Consider the following 22,386-nt stretch of genomic DNA (forward strand, 5'->3'; position numbering starts at 1 on the left):
GATCCTTCCAGATTATTTTTGTGGAGATTCAGAAGATTATTTAAATTAAATATATATTTTTTTTTCGTTAAAATTTTCAAAATTTATTTGCGTCGAATCAACAGTACAACTTGATACATGCATGAATCTAATCTCCACGCGGATTTTGCTGAGTGGCTTCCATAGCCAGCTCACTCTTCAAAGTGTATGGGGGAGTTAATGTATAATCATATGAAAATAGGATCCTCTCCAGATTATTTTTGTGGAGATCTGAAAGATTAATTAATCGTGCCCATTTATTATACATCGTGCGGTTATAAATTATTTTAAATTATTTATTTGAAATTAAATATAAATAATATTTAACAAAAACTGATCGTACGATATACGATAAACGAATACAATTAATTGATTCTTAGATCACTACAAAGAGAGTTAGGAGAAGATCCGGTCCGATCATATGATTCCAACAACTTCCCACGACGATTGAAGATATGGTCGGTGTCATATCCCTGTCATCATCAGATCCACTTTTAAGATGATTAGTGGTGAGCCTTGTCAAATTGGGAAATGTGTATGCTAGACCATGCCCCACAAATTGACATAAAAACAAGAAAGATGCCCTAGCCCGACATGCTACTGTTTTTCAATTGATGGCCAAGTTCTTTTTTTTTTTTTTTTTTTTTACTTTCTTTTACCGTATTATTATTTGACAAAATGATATTATTAATTTAAGTTATATTAAAATAAGAAAGAAGAAGAGTTTGAACATAAACGTAATGAGTTTAGGATGAAGATCATATTTGTAAAACCAATCAACCGTTTGCTTGAAGGTTAAGACATTAGCTGTAATGTGGGAAGTGAAATTTGAAGTGAATCTCATTTTCGTAATTTCATTATGAGGGGATAATTTTTTATTTTTCTAGGTGATATCTAAAATGTGGGAAGTGAAATTTGAACTTAGTCACTAATTAATATGATAACACCCACGTCTAATCTCCTTTTTTCTTTAAGGTCAGTGAAAGCTACATATACCAATTACTATACATCGAATTGGTGCAAAGAAAGATTATATTGAGATTTAACTTCAAAACATATGCTTTGATATTTGGATGATGTCTACGTACAACACTAGCGTTTGAAGAAAACGTTATTTCCAGATTTTCGAAAAAAAAAAAAATCGCGAATGGAATTTTGGTATTGTAAATAAAATACATCCACCATTTTTACTAGGATGATTTGTCTAAGAGATAATTGATTCAAATCTTTTATTTTGATATTGTTTTTGACGTTTAACAGCAAAGTTGAGATGGCCGAGTTGGTCTAAGGCGCCAGATTAAGGTTCTGGTCCGAAAGGGCGTGGGTTCAAATCCCACTCTCAACATTTCCACTTTTTTTCAAAAAAGTTTGTAACTGTTTTGGGCCCAACGCATTACGAATTTTAATTATAAAAGGCCCAATACATTTTGTAGTTTTGTGTGGGGATTTAGGAAATTTAAAAAAAAGAAAGGAGCTCGGGAACTCTCGATCATCTTGTAGTCTTCTTTAATCCAATTATATTTCATCTTGGGCTTTTATTTGTCTAAAGTTGGGTACAGATCTTGGCTTTGGGTTAAGGAGAAATGATTCTTTACAAGCAATGAGTTTAATTAATCTTTTAAGTCATTAATTTATTTGGAGATTGTGATTCTCTCCGGATCACACACTCCAGAGTCCCCTAATTGAGTAATTTGAACCACTGAAAGAGAGAGATATCAAAGCATTGGAGATAAATTTTGTCTGTGGAATAGACCAGTTAAATGAGTTAATGAGAACTGTATAATTTAATTGAACAGTTCGAATTGCTCAATCCCTGGACTCTAGAGTTTAGTGTGAGACTCGAATAGGATCTCAATCCGTCATTTGGTAGTAAACTAGGTGCCTAGGTATTGTCTGCAAACTTTCTAGTCTTTTAGACTGCACTAAAAGCAATTAGCATCGTATCTATTTGGTGGCTTAATAAACTTTCCACTCCAAATTTATCATGTTAAATTTCCAGGCTTTGACTAAGCAGGTAGTTTGATACAGAATTAGCTTCATATACCAATTGGTGACTCTTCTCTCTTTAATAATAAAATACTGATCGATCGAGTCCGCAATTGAAAGAACACAGTGAAACCGTGACCATGCTGGCTATATGTATTTATGCAAAGACGACAACATTCACGGGTTCTGTGAAACATTTGCAGTGGCGTAGAGAGAAAAAATACACCTTCTTCAATAAGAAAATGTAGATATAGAATCGAACACACATAAAAAATAGTCGAAACGAATTGTATTGTATATTTTTCATAGATTATATTGCTAGCTGCTTAAGAAAGCAGCCCCTTAAATATTACATCAAGAAGTCCGTGAATTATGAATGATGCATTACTTATACACACTATTATTACAACAAATAGATTAATAATATCACGTTACAGTGTGATTGTTTCATATAATATGATTGACTATTTAATCTAACTGAGCTCGATCGACTGAAGCTCATCCCGATTACGTTTTGATTGTTCATATATTGACCTCCAACTCGTCAATTCTATATTATTAACTCCGGACAACCTTACCTATCTCTATTTGGACGAGCAGTGATCAGATGCGCAAGTGATCATATCACCAGCTTAGAGCGCATTCGTTTCGGGCAGATTGATATCGGACAATTCTCTGCTGGCTTCGGAGATCTCCCACTCTCTCACTAAGCGCCGTCGGGGAAAAAAAAGGGTTTTTATCCCTAAAGTTGGACATTAGCAAGGCTTACGACAAGATTGAGTGGGATTACTTTCGGTGTATCTTAACTCGCATAGGTTTTTCACTGAATGGACCAACCTGGTGATGGAATTAGTGTGCTTGGTCTCGTTCTCCTTTATTGTCAACGAGAGCCTAAGAGGCTATCTCCACCCCTCTCGCGGAATTCGACAGGGGGACCCCATCTCTCCTTACCTATTCTTGTTGTGTGCAGAAGGTCTATCTGGCCTTATTTCCAAAAGGGAAGTGGAAGGAAAAATTCAGGGGGTTACGATCAGTTCCTGCGGCCCAAGTGTGAACCACTTACTGTTCGCAGATGATAGCCTGCTATTTTGCAGGGCCACTGAGTCGGAATGTCATCAGGTTAATGAGATTCTCTCGTTCTACGAATGTGCTTCGAGCCAAAAAGTCAATCTTTAGGAGAGTGAGGTCAGCTTCAGTCGTAATATCAAAAGCTCTATGCAATGCAAGATGACTGCCTTGTTGGGCGTTCAGGTGGTTGACCGGCACTCTAAGTACCTGGGTATGCCGACATTTGTCGGAAGAAATAAAAGTCAATGCTTTGCATACATTAAAGAATGGCTTTGGAAGAGACTCCAAAGCTGGAAATGAAAGATTCGAAGTGTTGCTGGTAAAAAACTTCTCATCAAGTCCGTTGCTCTTGCCATCCCTCTATACACTATGAACTGCTATCTTCTGCGTAAGTACTACTGCGATGACTTAAACAAACTAATTGCTTCCTTCTGGTGGAATGATATTGAGGGAGGGAAAATAACTCACTGGTTTTCTTGGGAAAAACTTTGAATCCCGAAATCTGATGATGGCTTGGGATTGCGGAACTTGTATGCTTTCAACCTCAGCCTTCTAGCCAAACAAAGATGGAGAATTCTCGTAAATCCCAACTCATTGGTGTCGAGAGTTCTTAAGGCTAAGTATTTTCCTAACGGCATCTTCCTTGAGGTTGAGGTGACGACCGATGCCTCCTACACCTGGAAGAGTATTTGTGCAGCTCGGAACATTCTATCCCTGGGATCTAGGTGGCAAGTGGGCAGCGGTAGCTCATTAAAAATTTGGGAGGTTCCATGGATCCCATTGCCAGGTCGATTTCGAATTTTCACTCCTAAGTCGGTTAATTCGTCCTTTCGATTGGTAAGTGAGCTGATTGGTCCCACGTTTAATTCGTGGAAACTCGATTTGGTTTCTTCCCTATTGTCCGAGTCGGAAACCAATGCCATCCGGACCATGCCCCTGAGTATCCACATTTCCGCTGATTTGCTAACATGGCACCATGAGAAGGGTGAGAGATTTTCTGTAAGGAGTGCCTATCACCTAGCTCGGGAGTAGCTATATCCAAGCAACTCGGGGGCCTCGTCGTTAAATCCTAACAGAAGATCCATCTTTTGGTCCAAGATCTGGCGCACAAATGTCCATCCTAAGGTCAGAATTTACATGTGGCGCCTCTGTAACGACATCATCCCCACCAAAGTGAACCTGTCCAAGCGCCATATAACGACTGATTTGCCGTGCGTGATGTGCAACCACCCCGAGGAAACAATCCTTCACTAAGTGAAGGAATGCCCCTTTGCTAAATGTGCTTGGTTATCGTCCCACTTTGGCTGTTTGCTTCGGAACTCCTCCCCTCCATCCTTCCTCTCTTGGGTCATGGACATTGCGGAGTTGCTCAAACCTGGCCTGTTCGAATCCTTTATGATGATATGCTGGGCGCTATGGGGAGCTAGAAATGAGAAGCTCTGGAATTCCAATTGTAATCCTTCGGACGTCACTGTGACCCAAGGTGGCTAGCCTTTGTATCGGCTAATGAAAAACCGACCTTTAGCCCTCCCATGCAAACTTCAACAAAATGGTGCTACCCCCCTTGGGGATGTCTCAAACTTAACATTGATGCCTCTTGGAACCGAGAGAAATTTTCAGGGGGCTACGACTTAATTGTGAGGAATGAAACATGAGGCTTCTTGGCTGCTAAGTGCCGAAGCTTCCCTGAGGTTTATTGCCCCCTTCAATCTGAAGCTATGGCGGTCAGAATTGGTTTGATCTGGGTGTTCGAAAGGGGTTTCTCTAATATCCTTTGTGAGTCAGATTCACTTCAGATTGTTGAAGCTTTGCGGCAGCCTTCGGTTAACCTGTCACCTCTTGGACAACTAATCGAAGACATCAAGTCGCTGGTTCCGGTAGTCACTGAAGTTGCTATCACCCACGTTCGTCGTCAAGCCAATGGCGCAGCTCATAGACTAGCTCGTCTCGGCTTCTCAATCTATCAGTGTGTTGAATGGGTGGATCATCCCCCTAGTATTATCATTGATATATTAGTTGCGGACTGCTCCCCTTCTGTGTAACCCTTCGATGTACTATTCCCATGGAGATGAATGAAATACACAATTGTTTCCTTCAAAAAAGAAAAAAAAAGAAAAGAAAAGAAAAGATAAAAAAAGTATGCATATACTTTCATTGCAGCAGCTGTTGGCCTTGCCGAGATCCATTGGATAATGTACAAACAGCTGCTTCACAAAAAACTTCTAAATATCATGATTTATCAGTCCAATGATATATTTGTTTGAAACTCTAAATTATCAATGTTATTGTCTTCTTCTTACTAAAAAAAAATCTGAGACATGCAGAATAAAATCTTAATTGCTTTTTCCAATATAATATTCCTGGTTCATGTTTTCTCCAATCGAGACAAGTAAATGCCTTATTATATCTTCATACCTTTTCATCTTTGACCTAATTTGTTCATATGTTTATATACAGAGATATACATATATACGATTACCTAGATGTACATATATACACAGTACAACACCTCTCGAGCGCTAATCAATGAATAAATTGATAAGACATTAATCACTCGTTTGAATCCAGATCATAATATTTTTCATAAACTGAACCAATTATTCTTTAAGTATCATTTAAATATTATTTCTACAAAAAACTCATTTAAATAGCGAAAACGTGAGGCCACTACCTCCATCCGTGTCTGTTTGATGAGGGGGACAGGGATAACTAATAGATATATCATATATGGGCAAAAGTCAAGTTCTAGCTAGCAAGCTCTCTACTCTTGGAGAAAGGCAAGGCTTTGATTCTTTGAGAAAAGGCTGAGACGTGCATAGGTCAAGACCTTAACAAAGAAATGCAGATCAGAGTAGAGAGGAGGAAAATGGCGTAAATATTTGCAGAGTGATCGAAATATTGGAAGCGAGATAGAATGACACAGGCATATCTTGAATTGGAGAGATATGCATGGTAGGGTATCTTTTTATCGATCGGTTGAATCAATATGTATTCTGCATGTTTAGGTCAAACAACAAGCAACTGGCTATTAATGGCAATGTTGAAATTCTTGGATCGAGATTGAAGTTTACCCACTTCTTTTTGCATACAAGTCAACCCTTGATTCAATGCGCTTTTGTAAATGTTAACCCCAGCGCCCACCCGACGAAGATATCTTCTAGATGCGCCCCTTTATTAGATGAATCAAATTCATTGACTTCTTATGAAGGAAATAGATTTTCTGGTATACTTCAGAGCATTCTATAGTTTTAGTTTAGAGGTTTTAATCGTTAAATTTGGTCAAAGATATAATGATTTAGATCTAACGATTAAAGCAGTGGTAAAAAATATTAATGTTTATGCATCTTGATGCTGGTTTGTTCCCCACATATTTTCCTCTCCTTTAACCTTTAACAATTTAATCCACAAACGCTATGTTTCTTAAAAATAAAAAAAGATTAAAAATTCTACAATATAACATGAAAGAATTTTTGACATTGAACATTCAAAAACCTAAGCAAATGACGCTTTATCATAGTAGCAGAAAACAATTATGCCTATGCACCCTAATGCAAGTTCGATCTCCACTGATCTCCATCCCCCCAAACAACTAACAATTAAACTCACTAATACTACCATTTGTAAAAAAAAAAAAAAAGAGAAACATTCAAGAAACTAAAATACACACATTTATATGTGTCCTTTTTGGTTATAATGGAAAAGAATCTGATTCTTGACATGATTTATCTTAAAGCTTATACTTGATAGAACTTGTCATTCAGCTTGTTATGTGACCTAGCATTTCGTAAACGAAATATGAAAACGTTGAAATGGAATAACGTAAAAGGTGGTTGACTAAATTTTGTAGATAGATCTCACTTGAATAAGTTCGATCTTTGGTTTGATTTCAATTTAGTGATGTTGGGATTGGATGAGGATGGCATGTATATATTAGGCTGCTTTCATATGCATATGTATAGATTATTCAAAGTGCTGCCGATAGCAAGTAGCCAACCCCAACAAACATTTCTAGAATCTCAACGATATTCATATAAGTGCCAACCTTCTCCTACTTTGAAATGGTTATGTCCAACACCCACCCAAGTCATAAAACAGTTGTATCGGAATAGCGAAGAAACCAAACATGGAAGAAAACAATATGTCGTTTTCACTAATTAACACAAAAAATAGTTGACTAATTATTAACATTCTAATTGTTGCCCAGTATTAAGGTATATATAAAGAAATACTAGAAGGCAAGTGATGGAATGGCTTGATGACCATGTTTTTCTCTTCAATTTACTGTGTTTTGAGTTCAAATTGTCAAATTTAAAATTTGGAGGTCAACACAAGACCAGTACAATCAACCCTTGGTGGGTTTGAGATATTAAACTAGATTATGGAAGAAGGAATTTAAGTGGTTCACCCTTAAAAATGGGTTACGTCCACTGTAGTATATTTGATGTGGATTATAATAGCTCTCAATACAATGTAATGTATTTTACTCTTGTGAATTTGATTGCCTTTAAAAGGGTACTCGGCCCCTTTTATATAGGTCCTTAGTGACCTCTAAAAGTCATGGGCCTTTAATTCTCTCATTGTCTTACCAATAAATGGGTTGAATACATAGGCGCGGTCTATAAGCTACTTTTCCATTGTGCATTTGACATGTGGGGAGGAAGTGACATTTAGATAGGTCCATTTGCATGATTTCCCGGGTCGACGCGTCTCAAGTGCAACACTCATCCAAGAGTGGTTGGAAAGTACTTTAGCCAAGCGCTATGCTTGCCACCATTTATGTCACTTCAAAGACTTCTTTTCTCGTCGATGGCCAACGTGTGGCTCGAAGTTGACGTCAGAACAGACTTGTCCTTAGAGCTCCTTGCCATAAATTTGTCAGGTCTGTCATTGGCTTGAGCAGTTAGAAAAAGCTTTCGGTTCTGCACTCGTCCTTTCTACTTCGTAGACGACCCAGGGCTAGAAGTGGTCGTCTTTCGTTGTTAGGATAGTGCTCTGTTTGCCAAATTTCTTGGGCTGGCTTGTAGTCGGATCTTAGTCTTCTCATTTTTTGTGGGCTAACTCAAGGCCCATTTATTAGGTCCAAACAACTATACATTATTTTAATGGATCTAAAAGGATCATGTGTTAACATAAATTTTCTCCATCGCTTAATATAGAATACTACTTGTAATAAAAAATGAAATACTACGATATTAAATGTCCTGAATTAAATAAAACTACAAGTCTCTGTCTCTCCCAGCGGCTCATCCATTTTAAACAAACTTACTTTTAAGAACCAAAGCAGAATTTGCGTTGAAGATTTGCAATTCCAAACAATATTGCAAGTTGCAAACGGTCAAATATGGAAGCAATTATTTTGTAAGTATTTATATGCTTTTAGTAGTAATCCACATGTTGCTTTTTGTAAACCATCCTTTGCTACCACTACTTCTCTTAACAATTCATTAAAAAATGTTAATTCTTAGAACATTTGAGTTTTGCAACTGAAGAATATTGTTATATATGAGCTGCTGCTGCCCTTTTGTTTCCCTCCCATGGCTGCTTTTGTTCTGTAGTCATCACTCTCTCTCCTCTCCCTCTCTCTCTTCTCTGATATTCATTTTCACTATGGAAACGTTTACCAAATCAGTGACTCGTCTGAGCTTAGCTCAGCTTCTTCTAATAACACTCACTGTATTACTCTACGTCACTTCGCCACCTTGCGTCGCCGCCGCCCAAGCGGAGCTTCCCAGAGGCTTCAAAGCCACTCCAGACCCTTCAATCCAAACGTTCCAACCTCTGCTCACCGACCCAACTGGCAACTTCTCACTGGGTTTCCTCCGAGTCAACAAAACCCAATTAGCTCTGGCGCTCCTCCACGTGCCTTCCTCCGACCCTTTTTGGCTCGCCAACCCGATGCAACTCGCCCGCTGGTCCGACCGCACGACCCTCCTCTTCAACGGCAGCATCGTCCTCTTAGATCCCCAGTCGAGCGTATTCTGGTCAACTCTCACCGAAACCGGCGACCGGGTTGCAATCCTCGATACCTCCAACGTCCAAATCCAAACAACCCAGGACAACGTTCTATGGCAGAGTTTTGACTTTCCCACAAATACTCTCGTCCAGAACCAGAATTTCACATCGACCATGAAGCTTGTCTCATCCAACGGCCTATATTCGATGCGATTGGGCAACGATTTCATGGGTCTGTACGCGAAGTTCAAACCAGGTTCAAACGCAGACCAAATTTACTGGAAACACAAAGCCATGGAAGTCAAGGCCCAAGTCGTCGAAGGAAAAGGACCCATTTACTGCCCGAGTAGAGCCCGACGGGTTCATGGGAATGTACCAAACCGGGAACCCAGCTCCGGTCGACATCCAACCGTTCATGACCTATCCGAGGCTAATCAACGGCCTCCGTAAAGTCCGTTTGGAACCGGACGGAAACCTCAAGGCGTATTACTGGGGCGGTTCGAACTGGGCTTTGGATTTCCAGGCGATTGCCACCACGTGCGAGCTTCCCAGTCCATGCGGTTCGTTCGGTTTGTGCGAGGCCGGGAACAGTTCGTGTTCGTGTTTGGATAACCAGACGGAGTTCCGGTCCGGCGAGTGTTTTCCGGTTCAGAGCGGCGACTTCTGCGGTTCCGGATGGGGGGAAATTAATAGCTTCTGGGTTTTAAGGAGGAACGGCGTGGAGCTGCCGTACAAGGAGTTGATGGGGTATAAAACGATGTCGTCTTATGGGGAATGCGAACGAACCTGTGAAAGCAACTGTAGCTGTTGGGGCGCGGTGTACAACAACGGGTCCGGGTTTTGTTACTTGATTGATTACCCGATCCAGAGTTTGGTGGGCGTTGGGGATGAGAGTAAGATGGGTTATTTTAAGGTGCGGGAGGGTGCAGGAAGGAAGAAAATAAATGTGGGCGTGGGAGTTGGGATTGGGGTGGTTTGTGTTGCACTTTTGATATTTATTGGGGTGGTGGGGGTTTGGAGGTTTAGGGCGTGGAGGAGGAAGAGAGGAGGAGCGGGGAAGAGGTTCATGGGTCAAGATGGCGGTGTTTCGCCCGGCCCGTATAAGGATCTCGGGTCCGCAAGCTTTAAGTCCATTGAGATTGTTGGGCAAAATAGTTAATGTTTGTTTGAGTCAGTCTTTTAGAGCGATTATTTGACAATTAAAAATATATCTGACTTTGATAGAAAAATGTTAAAAACTTATCCGTCGTAATTTCGATTGAGAAACAAAAGTAGTATATTCCACACGAGCCATTAGGCAATGACGTACGGAATGACATGTTTTTGTGTGGGGCCTTTGGAGGATGGGAGTTTTGACCGACAGTGATGTTGGTGGCCAACTCTTTTTGTGTTTGTGATGGTGGGGTTCCAAGCCCTAATCTTTGTATTTAAATTTGTATGATATATGATCGGTGGACCCTGCCTAATCTCATTGGTAATGTATTAGTATTTCGTAGTGATATTTTACAGAGATTAGTGCGCCTTCGAAGACTTTGTATCGATGCAAGTTGTACAATCATTTTATATATGGATAATATATGAGGAAGATCATACATCAACATTGAGTAATGGTAGATATTGATAGTAGTTATATCCACAGATAATTCAATGTCGTCATTCTTAAGTTCCAATGAAAGTATGAAGACATTGATAGTAATTATATTGACAAATAATTCAATAAAATTAACTGTTTATAGAAAACATATATATATATTTTAAAAAGATAGACAATTCTAATTTAATTGCAATGTTTATATCTACAGTAAGAATATTAAAGAAAAAGTTCGGGCCAATCTCATCCCAAATGAATGAGCCACCATGCAAGGCAACAAACAAGGCAACTATGTGGGCAGCAACCTTGCCAATTTGCCACCCCGCGCACAAGCCCAAACTAAACTTCTCCTATTTGCGTAGCCAACGATTCAGTATCAAAGAGAAAACCTTCCATAGTAGCATCGACATCAATCTCCCAATTGATCATTCGGATTAGCGACTAGGCGTCCGATTCGGTCTTCACCTTCTTGTATCTGCCATCTCTGCAATAAATTAAATATAGTAGTGATACTCATCATCCTATTTATTACCGTTAGATGAGTTTAAATTTTGAAATTTGTATAGTTGATAGACACAAATCTCAAATTTAAACTCATTCTGTGGTAATAAATAGGATGGTGAGCAAAAATAAGTTTTATTTTCGTGGAAATGAGTATGCAATTTGTGTTTGAGAAATGCTAAGGAAACTCTCTTAAAGTGCTCTTGCCACCTCATATTTTTTGTACAATGTTTCATAATGTTGACATGTGAACTGTGCCAAAAGGATGAAGTGGCAGAGAGTTCTAGGAGAGTCTCATTATTGAGAGAGTCTATGGAGAGTCACACTTTTGTGAGGATCTCCTGAGCACTTTTCTTCGTATTTTCATATTTAATAAGTGAGTATAAGACTACGATTATAATCCTTTATATTTGAAAGAGAAATGTTAAGAAAACTCTCTTAAAGTGGGACTCTCTATGAACTTTCCGTCACTTCATATTTTTGGCACAAGATTCTATGATGTTGCCATAAAAATTTTGCCGAAAACATAAAGTGATGAAGAGTCTTAAAAAAAACTTTCAGAAAATTTTAATATCTGAGGTTCTAGAACTTAATGTAAAAATATGGATTTCAGAAGTTTTTAATATTTGAGGTTCTAACTTATTGTAAAACTATGGACTTCAGAAGTTTGTAATATTTGAGGTTCTAGATCTTATTGTAAAAATATGGGTTTCTTTGGCAGTATACCTCCAAATGACGCAATGGATGACATTTTGTAGATTGTGTCCGACATTAAAAATCCATATACTTGGAAGCAATTAGTTGGGTAGCATAAACATATCCTAAATGCAAATTCCAGAGGAAGTCCTTTTTGTAGGTAAATTATTTAAACTCTCAAGTCTCAACCCCACACGAAGTCCTTTTTTGGAAACATCCTTGTGAAACTAATATACTCGACTTGAGAAAAGTTTGTGTTGGATCCATTATTTATATATTATGATGAATTTTTCATTTTATGTGTTGGGTTCCTAGGAATTACGATTTTTAACTTGCATCTTAACACTTGTATAGCACGAGATGATAACTATGAGAGTTTCATCAATAAATACTTCGGTATAATTAAAAAAAATTGCTCAATATAAATCATATTTAATTTTTTTAATTTTTAAATGCGCACACATATAAAATAATTTTAATTTTTAATTCATATTCGTTTTCCTTGACCCCAACTAGGCCTTGGTTTTCTACATGTCGGAAAGTGTCTCTTTTATTTGTTTAATGCACATGAGGTACCTATAAACAAATCAAATTCTAGTGTATATAATTTATCTCATTACGCATTGACTATCACATACGCACATGTCCATGTTACTATTCTTAATCATGTGATGATTAACTAAACAGGGTTGGTTTTGAATTTAACTTGAATCTTCTCACTGTACATTAAATGGTTTGTATGGAAGTGTTTTTTTTTTCCTTCTACTCGGCCATTGGGGTGGAATCCTCTCTACTAACTTGAGGTTTTAAGGCGTATTGAATATGAGCTCAACAAGAGGTCATGTTGAATCTCTCATTTATTTGATTTATCATCCATACAACCAATTACTTTAATCATGTTTAGTTATAAATCCACACTATAAGATAGTGACACGACTGTTTGAAAGTACTTTTGAATTATAGGAGGTACTTGCATGAAAACTTTTGATGTTCTTCGACTAGAAGTGCTTTTGAACAAATGTTTCTAAAAAAGTATTCCCCTAAAGTGGATGCGGGAAGGTTCTCCTTATTTCATATCAAAGTTCGGCTTTCATTTGTTGTGAAGTTGTAATGTGGTTAGGCCCAACTAATCTATTACATGATAAGATGGGCAATTATTTCTCTCAGAAAGGTAATATTGATCTGAGGAAACGCAGTGTCCACCTTAATACAGAAAAGGCCCAATTAGAGACGGTTGATGTCATATTGTCTTGAAGTTGGACCATAACAAGAACCATCTTAATTATCTAATCTAGGGTTAGCTTATTCTATAATCCATGAGATCCAAGTTTTGCTTAATTGGCTCTGGTTGAGACCCAAATTCAAGGAGGTGCTGTGATGTTCCCATCACTTATGAGACTTAATTCCAGATAGAATCCTCCGACAAATTAGAGACTGAGTGCAAAATATAATAGTTAGTGTTTATACGTGTTGACAATATCCAAAGGTTGTTAGAGTTGTTATCAAAATTAGCTAGTTAAATAGCTTAGGCTGCAAGCTAGTCATGATGGCTATATAAACTGTATTCTCATAGTTGCAAAGATCAATTCAGTACCAATGCAATCAATTACTTTCTTTCTCTCTCTATCTCTCTCTCTTTCTCTCTCTCTCTCTCTCTCTCTCTCACTGTCATTCCCTTCTCTCTTTTCTTCTTCGATACATGATCTTTCTACATCTCTGTGTTTTCTGCATTTCTGTTAACATGGTATCGAGCCACTGATTCTGTTGTGAGAGTTGAATGTCCGCTATGTTTCCAGTTCTGCCGCTTTGTTAATGGTGAATTTAGATATGGCAAGTCTGCTTGTCTCGTTTTTCTGGTGCTGACTCAGGTGAAAGTTTCCAAGTTCTTCTTGATCTCTGTGTTTTGTAAAGATTTTTCGAAGTTAAAAGATGTATGTTCTTATACGATCTGGGTAGATTTCTTATTTTTATGATCAGTAGAAGAATAGTCAAAGATTGTTGGGGGCATGAAGCCATTCTTGGTTGTTCAATCTTTGATCAGCACAGTGGATTGTGAATTGTGTTTAATTCCTTAGTTTGTAATTCTGATTCTTGAAGATGGTCTTGGGGATTCAATTTGTTCGTTTTGGATTGCTGCTCAAAGGACGTACTGCAGTCTTTCTTATGCACTCCATCTGTTTGTTTGATTGTCTCAATGAAGAAGGCACAAAATCTTCTCACTTTTGATAATCTTTTTTGGTTTTGAATAATTGTTTAGATCTTCGGGGCTATTCTTCTACTGTGATCGTTAAAGGTTTCTTTTTGTTCGTTGGGGTTTTTTGGTAACTGATTTGTTGAAGCTTTTGTGATGGGGTTTTCTAATCATCCCCTTAAGTCTTAGGTTTTGTTACTCAATTTTGCACTCCATCTGTTTGCATGCCGCACTAAAAATTTGCTTCTTCGATGGCGTTTCTTATATGCCAGTTTGTTTGATAAGGCTGATAGCCATTTTTTGTGAGATTGTTGAAGGATTACAAAGGCGGATAACCATTCCTTTCTATTGTTTGACTAGTTCTTGTTTGAGATTTGTGCATTCCATAAGGCCGATTGCCAAGAGTGTGTTGAATGCAATTTGTTTCCTCCATAAGGCTGATAGCAGGAGTGAAAAGTTCTGTCTCAGAAATTGTGTGTTACTCCTTAAAGGCCGATAGCCGGAGTAACGTTCTTGACAAGTTTTGTTTGTTGTTATTTTGTGCAACTCCATTAAGGTCGATTGTCGGAGTGCAGTTCTTGTTCCCTTTCTTCATTGAAGGTCGATTGCCGAAGAAGGTTGTGTTTCTTGATTTCTATGATCGTAAAGCTTGTTGTTGGAATTTGTGAAAATTGAAGGTCTCTAGGAATGTTGATTGTGAAATATTGGAAACCTTATCGCAAAGTAAAACAGTAGCTACAACAGTGTAGAAATCAGTTTGAGGGGCTGAAATTCTTTATGGTTGGGTTTGCACCCCTAACTTCAAGAGGATCACAGCAGTACTGTTCTCTATCTGTGCCCAAATTGAACTAGTAGATGTGGGATGCGGAAAAAAAAAAAAAAAACATGATGTGTGCTGCTGAGCCATGCCATGGACATTACCTTACTGCATATGTTGTGTTCTATGGTAAGATGAGCACCAAAGAAGTTGATGAATAGATGATTCATGTCCAGAACAAAAACTCCTCATACTTTGTTGATGAACAGATGATTGATGAGTGGTCTGCTTCAATCTCAAACTCGGCAATCCCAGTTAAGATTGAGGGGGGGATGTTGACAATATCCAAAGGTTGTTAGAGTTGTTACCAAAATTAGTTAGTTAAATAGCTTGGCTGCAAGCTAGTCATGATGGCTATATAAACTGTATTCTCATAGTTGTAAAGATCAATTTAGAACCAATGTAATCAATTACTTTCTCTCTCTCATTCCCTTCTCTCTTTTCTTCTTCGATACATGATTTTTTTACATCTCTGTGTTTTCTGCATTTCTGTTAACAATACGTACTCTTCGTCAATAGTTTCTCGGGTTCATCAATCAAAGGAAAAATGAGTTGATGGGAGTGCTTTTGAAAAGTGAAGTAGCAATGATGCTGCATATTTTGGAATAGAGAGGTGATTCATGATGAGTCCTATCGGGTGGAGAACGCTACAAGGATGTTCTCATCACCATGTCTTCTTCAAAAATTTCAAATGGTAAGTCAAACGGTTGTGTGTTTGCTTCTGAAAAGGACTATACTTTAAAATTCTACTTGTTACTACTCACTAATGGAGACAGACAACTTTGCAACTGCATGAACAATTTAAATGTAATGCTAAAGAGACTAAATTTTATAAATTAAATGACATGGAAGTTAATGATTAAATTATTACTTAAGTGTTGATTAACGTGCTTATTTTTTTTTATTAGTGATACATAATTTAATTGCAAGTTTAATTTGTAAATTCAATCTACCTAGTAGTACTTGCTATTTTGTAAACGAAGGAAAACAGGTGGTCATCTTCTACAATATTATTGATTAATATCAATGGAATCTAATTATTAAACTAATATATATATATATATATATATATATATATATAGAGGGATAGGATCAAGGGACAAATACTTTTACAAATACTTTTACATGTTGTAAACATTCCTAGTTTAAGTGTGATTGTGTAAATTCTAGATTAGATTTTATTCTAATTATCCCTTCCTATTACAACTTGTATTACTTGGGGAAGAAGAAATATCTTCTCTCCTTTTACTACTATAAATAAAGGCACAATGTAGGAGGGATAACAACACACATTCCTCTACAATTCTACAAACACATCTCTCTCACTCTCTCTTTTCCTTGCCGCCGGCCACCTTAAACTTGTTAGATAAAATAGGCCACAACACATTATCAGCACGTTCCTACCGCTACACTTAGGAATCTGACGTTGAAGAATTTTTCTGCATCAAACCAGTTCATCCATATCATCACGCAATCAAGTTCTTTCAAAATAACGGTTTTTATCTAGATATTTTTGTAGCCCTGATAGCATGAACATTCACCATAATGCATGACCAAACTTTACGTTTTTCGAATTTTAGATTCTACATAAATTGTGTATACATTATATTCATAATTATTAAATTATGTGAATTTGATATTTCCTATGAATTGAATCAATATATTTGTATATGCGTCACATTGAATGAAATTAACATATTATTGTTTTGAATATGCATATAATTGAATTGAATTGAAAAATAAAATTTAAAAAGAAGGGGAAACCTAGGGTTCTTTCAAACCCTGTGACCACCATCATGAAGATGGGCTCCCTACACCAAGCTGAGACCCACAGAGCCAGAAGCTCCAAGCTTTTCAAACCTAGAAAACTTGAAACCTTTCTTGGTATCCCTGTCCACATCGACCACGACATGGCCTATAGCCACTGCCTTGAACCTTTGGTTCACGTCGTCGATGACCATAAGTCATCCCACGTCGGAAATTGGACCGACATTCACTTGAATCTCGTCAGAATTTTGTCGAAAATCTGATTTAATTTTTCTAGGGTTTGGTTGGTATACTGTTGAGATTACATCTTCTACGTTCACCATCATGGTCGTCAATGACCACCATGACTTAACCCAAGTCTTAACCAACCTCAGACTGCCGCCAGGAGCACAGGTCCGACGTTCTTCTTCGGCGAAACGCATCCAGCAAACATTGGGGTGTTTGGTTCCAAAACCCAAGCCCTATTGGGCTCTGATTACTCAGCCTGTTTCATTTTTATTTTGGGCTCTTGGCCTGACCCCAAGTCACTAGGCTCATCCCTCTACTAACATCTTGCTCCAGCATGTTGGGCTTTGGAGCTTCCCCGACCTAAATCATTTCTCCTAACCTGTGTGTGAAAAAAAAAAAAAAAACCTTTTGGGTTTGCCTGCAGCAGCCCATTCCTTTGCCCAATCCTCCACCGTGGGCTTGCAATCCCACCCTAGACCCAAAGCCCAAGTTTCTTTCGGCCTAGGTCTCATGAACCAAAATTTTTTAAGCCACCCGTGGGCTTATTATTTTTTCTTTTGGGCCCGTAGTTATATTTGCCTAATTATTTAGGCCTAATGAGTTTTATATGTTTCACCCACACTTTAATTTGGCCCGAAGTCCAAATAATTAAATTCAATTATAATATAGACCTAAAGTTCTATTTTTGCATATTCTTGTTGCATATTTATGTATATATTTGTGTTTGCCTGCACAAGTCATATGTGCAGGCAAACACATATGACTTGCTTGTGCCTTGAGTGCAGTAAGTCAATATATGCATGACCCTGAAGAGCAACATATGAATGTAGTAATGAAGATTTTGTGATATTTGAAGGGAAGTCCTACCAAAGGAATTTTGTTTAAAAGGAATAATCATCTTAGAGTTGAAGGTTATACTGATGTAGATTGGGCAGGTTTGGTTGGCGATAGGCGCTCAACATCAGTTTACTTTACATTTGTAGGGGGTAACTTGGTTATGTGGAGGAGTAAAAAAAACAGAATGTGGTTGCCCGTTCCAGTGTAGAAGCTGAATATAGAGGTATGGCATTGGGGATTTATGAAATTTTATGGCTTAAGCTTCTGTTAAGTGATCTAGGTATAAAGCATGATCATCCCATGAAATTATTTTGTGATAATAAAGTTGCCCGTGATATTGCACATAATCGGTACAACATGATAGAACAAAGCATGTTAAAGTTGATCGATTCTTCATCAAAGAAAAATTAGAAGGAAAAATAATTGAGTTATCGACAATAAGAATGGAAGATCAGTTGGCAGATATTCTCACAAAGACTGTTTTGAGTCATAAGTTTTCAGGTTTCTTACACAAGTTGGGCATGTGCGACATATATGCACCAACTTGAGGGGGAGTGTTGACTTTGTATTTTAGGTAGGATCCTTGATTGATATCAATCCCATGTAATCACACGTAATCCTGTGCAATTAGTTTTTTCTTTCTATTTACGTTAGGTTTGTATACATATAAATGCCTCTCATTGAGAAGAATACATATATCTTTCAAGCATTCTCTTCTCAGATAATCTGATCTGTTTCAACCTCCAATGATTAACTGGTTGTCTTCGATCAATGTATACAATCTTATAGCCTACGCGTAGGTGAATGCCACACACACACACACATATGTATATATATAAACAGAGTGTAAATAATGATTGCTTTATGGGTACGTTAGCATTTCCATAAAAAGCAAGTAAAAGGGGTAGTCTTACTTGGCTTGTGCATCCTTCATTCCGTCCACAGATATTGTACACAACGGATATATACGTGGCTGTGAGCCTGTGATTAGAACATATGGTTTTTTTATGTTTTTGTTTCTGCATGAACGATAGCGCATATCTATATGTTAATTCCTTGATTGCATATATATGATCAATTACAAATCAAAATATTAAGTATGGATATAGACTTAAGTGTAATCCAAAGATTTTTACTTCATTGTTAGGACAAGTAAGCTAGTAAACGCAAACCCTAGCTAGCATGATCTTTAAAAACCTCACGTTAATTGTACTGCGCCGAAGATTTTAATTGTAACCATAATTTGCTTATACATACATACACACACATATATATATATATATGTTGCTAAACTATGAATATAAATTAACCATTAATCATGTCCCCTTTTTATTTTATTTTTATTTTTTATTTTATTAAGGTTGGATCTATAAATTAACAATTTCAAATATGTCAGATATCACGCTGGTTGGTTCAACCAAAACCACGTAGAATTTGCTAATTAGGGCATATTTGGGGTTTAATTTTCTGATATCATTCTTCTTACCAATGAGGAAAACATATAATGTACAAGATTGATTTACAAGGAAAGAAACATCAAATAACATCTTTCCTAATTACAACTTGATCACAAGGACCCAAATAGGTAACTAAACTAATTACAATAGGTCAACTCTCCAACACTTCCCCTCAAGTTGGTGCATACATGTCGTTCATGCCCAACTTGACAAGAGAGTTGTAGAGTGCTTGACTTGCAACAACTTTAGTTAAGATATCTGCCAATTGATCCTTTGACTTTACGAACAAGAATTGAATAATATTCTCATCCAACTTCTCCTTAATGAAGTGTTTGTCAACTTCCACATGTTTCGTGCGATCATGTTGGATTGGGTTGTGTGAGATATCAATAGCTGTTTTATTATCACAAAACAAATCTGAGGCTGAATTTGAAGGATACCTGAGCTCAGCAAGGAACCTCCAAAGCCATAATAGTTCACATACTCCTTTTGCCATACCCCTGTATTCCTCCTCTGCACTTGATAAAGCAACCACTTTCTATTTCTTACTCCGCTAGATCACTAAATTTCCTCCCATAAATATAAAGTAACTAGATGTGGACTATCAATCAGTAATGTTTTCTGCCCAATCTGCATCGGTGTAACCTTATATCCGGCAATGATCATTCTTGGAAAACATGATGCCTGTACCCAGGGAGGACTTTATGTATCGTAGCATGTGTTCAACTGCACTCATATGTGTATTACTCAGAGAATGCATAAATTGACTAACAACACTTACTGCATATGCAATATCAGACCTGGTGTGAGATAAATAAATTAACCTCCTAACTAACCTTTGATAACGACCTCTGTTATTGGGAACTTGATCAGGGTGCACGGTAAGTTGGTGATTTTGGATTATGGGGGGTGTCAGCTGGTTTACAATCAAGCATTCCAGTTTCAACTAACAAGTCTAGAACATATTTTCTTTGAGATAGAAATATACCCTGTTTAGATCGAGCTACTTCTATCCCTAAGAAATATTTCAACCCACCAAGATCTTTCATCTCGAACTTGATTGCTAGGTAATCTTCTAGCCTTGAGATTTCCTCTTTGTCATCACCCGTAACAATCATATCATCCACATAAGTAATAAGTGTCGTCAATTTCCCCATTCGACGTTTCAAGAAAAGTGTATGATCGAAATTGCTCTGCCTGAACCCATATTTCCTCATAGCTGTCCGGAACTTACCAAACCATGCTCGAGGTGATTGTTTCAACACATACAACGCTTTATTCAACTTGCACACTACTCCGAGTTGTAAAACCGATGCATAACTAGGTGGAATATCCATGTACACTTCTTCTTTAAGATTACCATGTAAGAAAGCATTTTTCACATCAAATTGCTGTAATGGCCAATCTAAGTTGGCCGCCAACGAAAGCAATATTCTTATCGTATTAATCTTTGCTACTAGGGCAAATGTTTTTGTATAATTAATACCATACATCTAAGTGTATCCCTTGGCCACCAATCATGCTTTATATCGTTCAATGGACCCATCAGCTTTGTACTTGATGGTGTACACCCATCGACATCCAACCTTTTTCTTTCTTCGGGGTAGTGGAATTAAATCCTATGTTTGATTTTTCTAAAGTGCAGCCATTTCTTCCTCCATTTCCTTTGTCCATCGATCGTTAGATAGTGTCTCCTTTAATGAACTTGGTGTGCCATCATTGGATAATTATTGTACAAAACCTTTACCGAGTTCTGATAATTTTTGTGATGACATATAGTTGGCAATGAGGCATTTAGAGCCTTTCGTTGTTTCTGGTGAATATCGATTGGGTGGCTTTCCTCGGTTGTGCCTGAAAGGTAATTGATAATTTGGAACAGCAGATGCATCAACATGGATAGTAGAGCTTACCTTAGGAATATTCTCACGAGTATGGTCAACTGGTGGTATTATATTTGGAGATAAGGGTGAGGAATATCAGTATAAGTCTCAAAATTAACAAATGGCAGCACTGTTATCATGGGTGAGGACGGCACTTTCGTGCCTGCTGTTGGTTTTGTGGGCAACACTGCGGTTGCTATTGGCTAGGCTGGCAGTGTAGCCATTATAGGCTTGGCTGCTGGCTCGACTAGTGACAGCGGAAGATCAATAGTAGTATCCATGGTCCAATCATTCTCATCATGTCGTGTCTCCCCCTGAGGAGGATTGGAAGAAGCTAAAGGGTAATACATCTCGGACTCAGAAAAAAGTAGACATTCGACGTGAAAAATGATGGTAGCAATGGTACCTTTTCTGATGGAGTCTGTACCTTATAAAAATACAACGGAGAGCACACGGGTCAAGTTTCGTTCGTTGATTTTTATGAAGATGAACAATTGCAACACTTCCGTGAACTCGAGGTGGGAGTACCAAAACCGATGGTAGATGCACAAATGTAACAAGAACTTGTAAGGGGGTAAGAAAATCTAGGACTTTAGATGACAGGCGATTGATAAGATAAGTGGCAGTTTGAAGAGCAACATCCCAAAAGGAACAAGGAACATATGCCCCAATCAAGAGTGAGCAAGTCGTTTCTAAGAGATGTCGATTTTTACGCAGCCACCCATTCTATTGAGGAGTCTGAAAATAGGTAGTTTCATGAAGAATTCCGTGATTAGTTAAATAATGTGAAAAATCATTAACATATTCACTACCATTCAGAACGTAAAATCCGGATTTTAGTAGAAAACTGTGTCTGAACCATGGTGTAGAAGGTCTTAAAAGTCGAAAATACATCACTTTTAAGTTTAAGAAGATATACCCATGTCATCTATGTGCAATTATCTATGAAAGTTAAAAACCACCAAATACCAGATAAAGTAGTAATCAGAGATGGTCCCCAAACATCCGAATGAACGGAACAAAAAAAAATAACACTTTTATTAGAATTCTGCAGATAAGAAACACGGTGACTCTTGGCATATGTATAACCAACAAATAAATCTGGAAACACATGCTACAAATAACTAAAAGATGGATGACCCATATGGTGATGCCATAACCATATCTGATGCTACTTGTGATCAATGGCTTCTTGGGCGAGATTGACCCGCCCTATACTGACATCATCCACAAAATAGAGATCCCCCCTCTGAGTATCATGGATAATTATCTCATTCGTGAGAATATCTTGTATAAGACAAAACTTTGGATACATTAGCACACAACAGTTCAATTGTTTAGTAGCTTGGCGAGGAGACATCAATTTATGCTTTAGTGAAGGTACAAGTAATGTATGA

General features: G+C 37.7%; 1 protein-coding gene and 1 non-coding gene across 2 annotated transcripts; both read left to right on the plus strand.

Annotated features, from left to right (window-relative positions):
• Positions 1 to 1,282: 1,282 nt before the first annotated feature.
• On the plus strand, positions 1,283 to 1,363 carry TRNAL-AAG. The gene has a single exon. It is a non-coding gene; the product is annotated as a tRNA-Leu (tRNA).
• Positions 1,364 to 8,358: 6,995 nt separating this feature from the next.
• Positions 8,359 to 10,622, plus strand: LOC103944295 (PAN domain-containing protein At5g03700-like). Its single transcript, XM_048576616.1, is given in 2 exon segments — positions 8,359 to 9,360; positions 9,362 to 10,622. Coding segments are annotated over 2 exon segments (1,608 nt in total). The 5' UTR covers positions 8,359 to 8,574; the 3' UTR covers positions 10,184 to 10,622.
• The last annotated feature ends 11,764 nt before the right edge of the window (positions 10,623 to 22,386 follow it).

This window comes from the organism of the source record quoted next, unplaced genomic scaffold (assembly GCF_019419815.1).
Source record: "Pyrus x bretschneideri cultivar Hongxiangsu unplaced genomic scaffold, Pyrus_bretschneideri_v1 Contig9, whole genome shotgun sequence".
Lineage (NCBI taxonomy): Eukaryota > Viridiplantae > Streptophyta > Magnoliopsida > Rosales > Rosaceae > Pyrus > Pyrus x bretschneideri.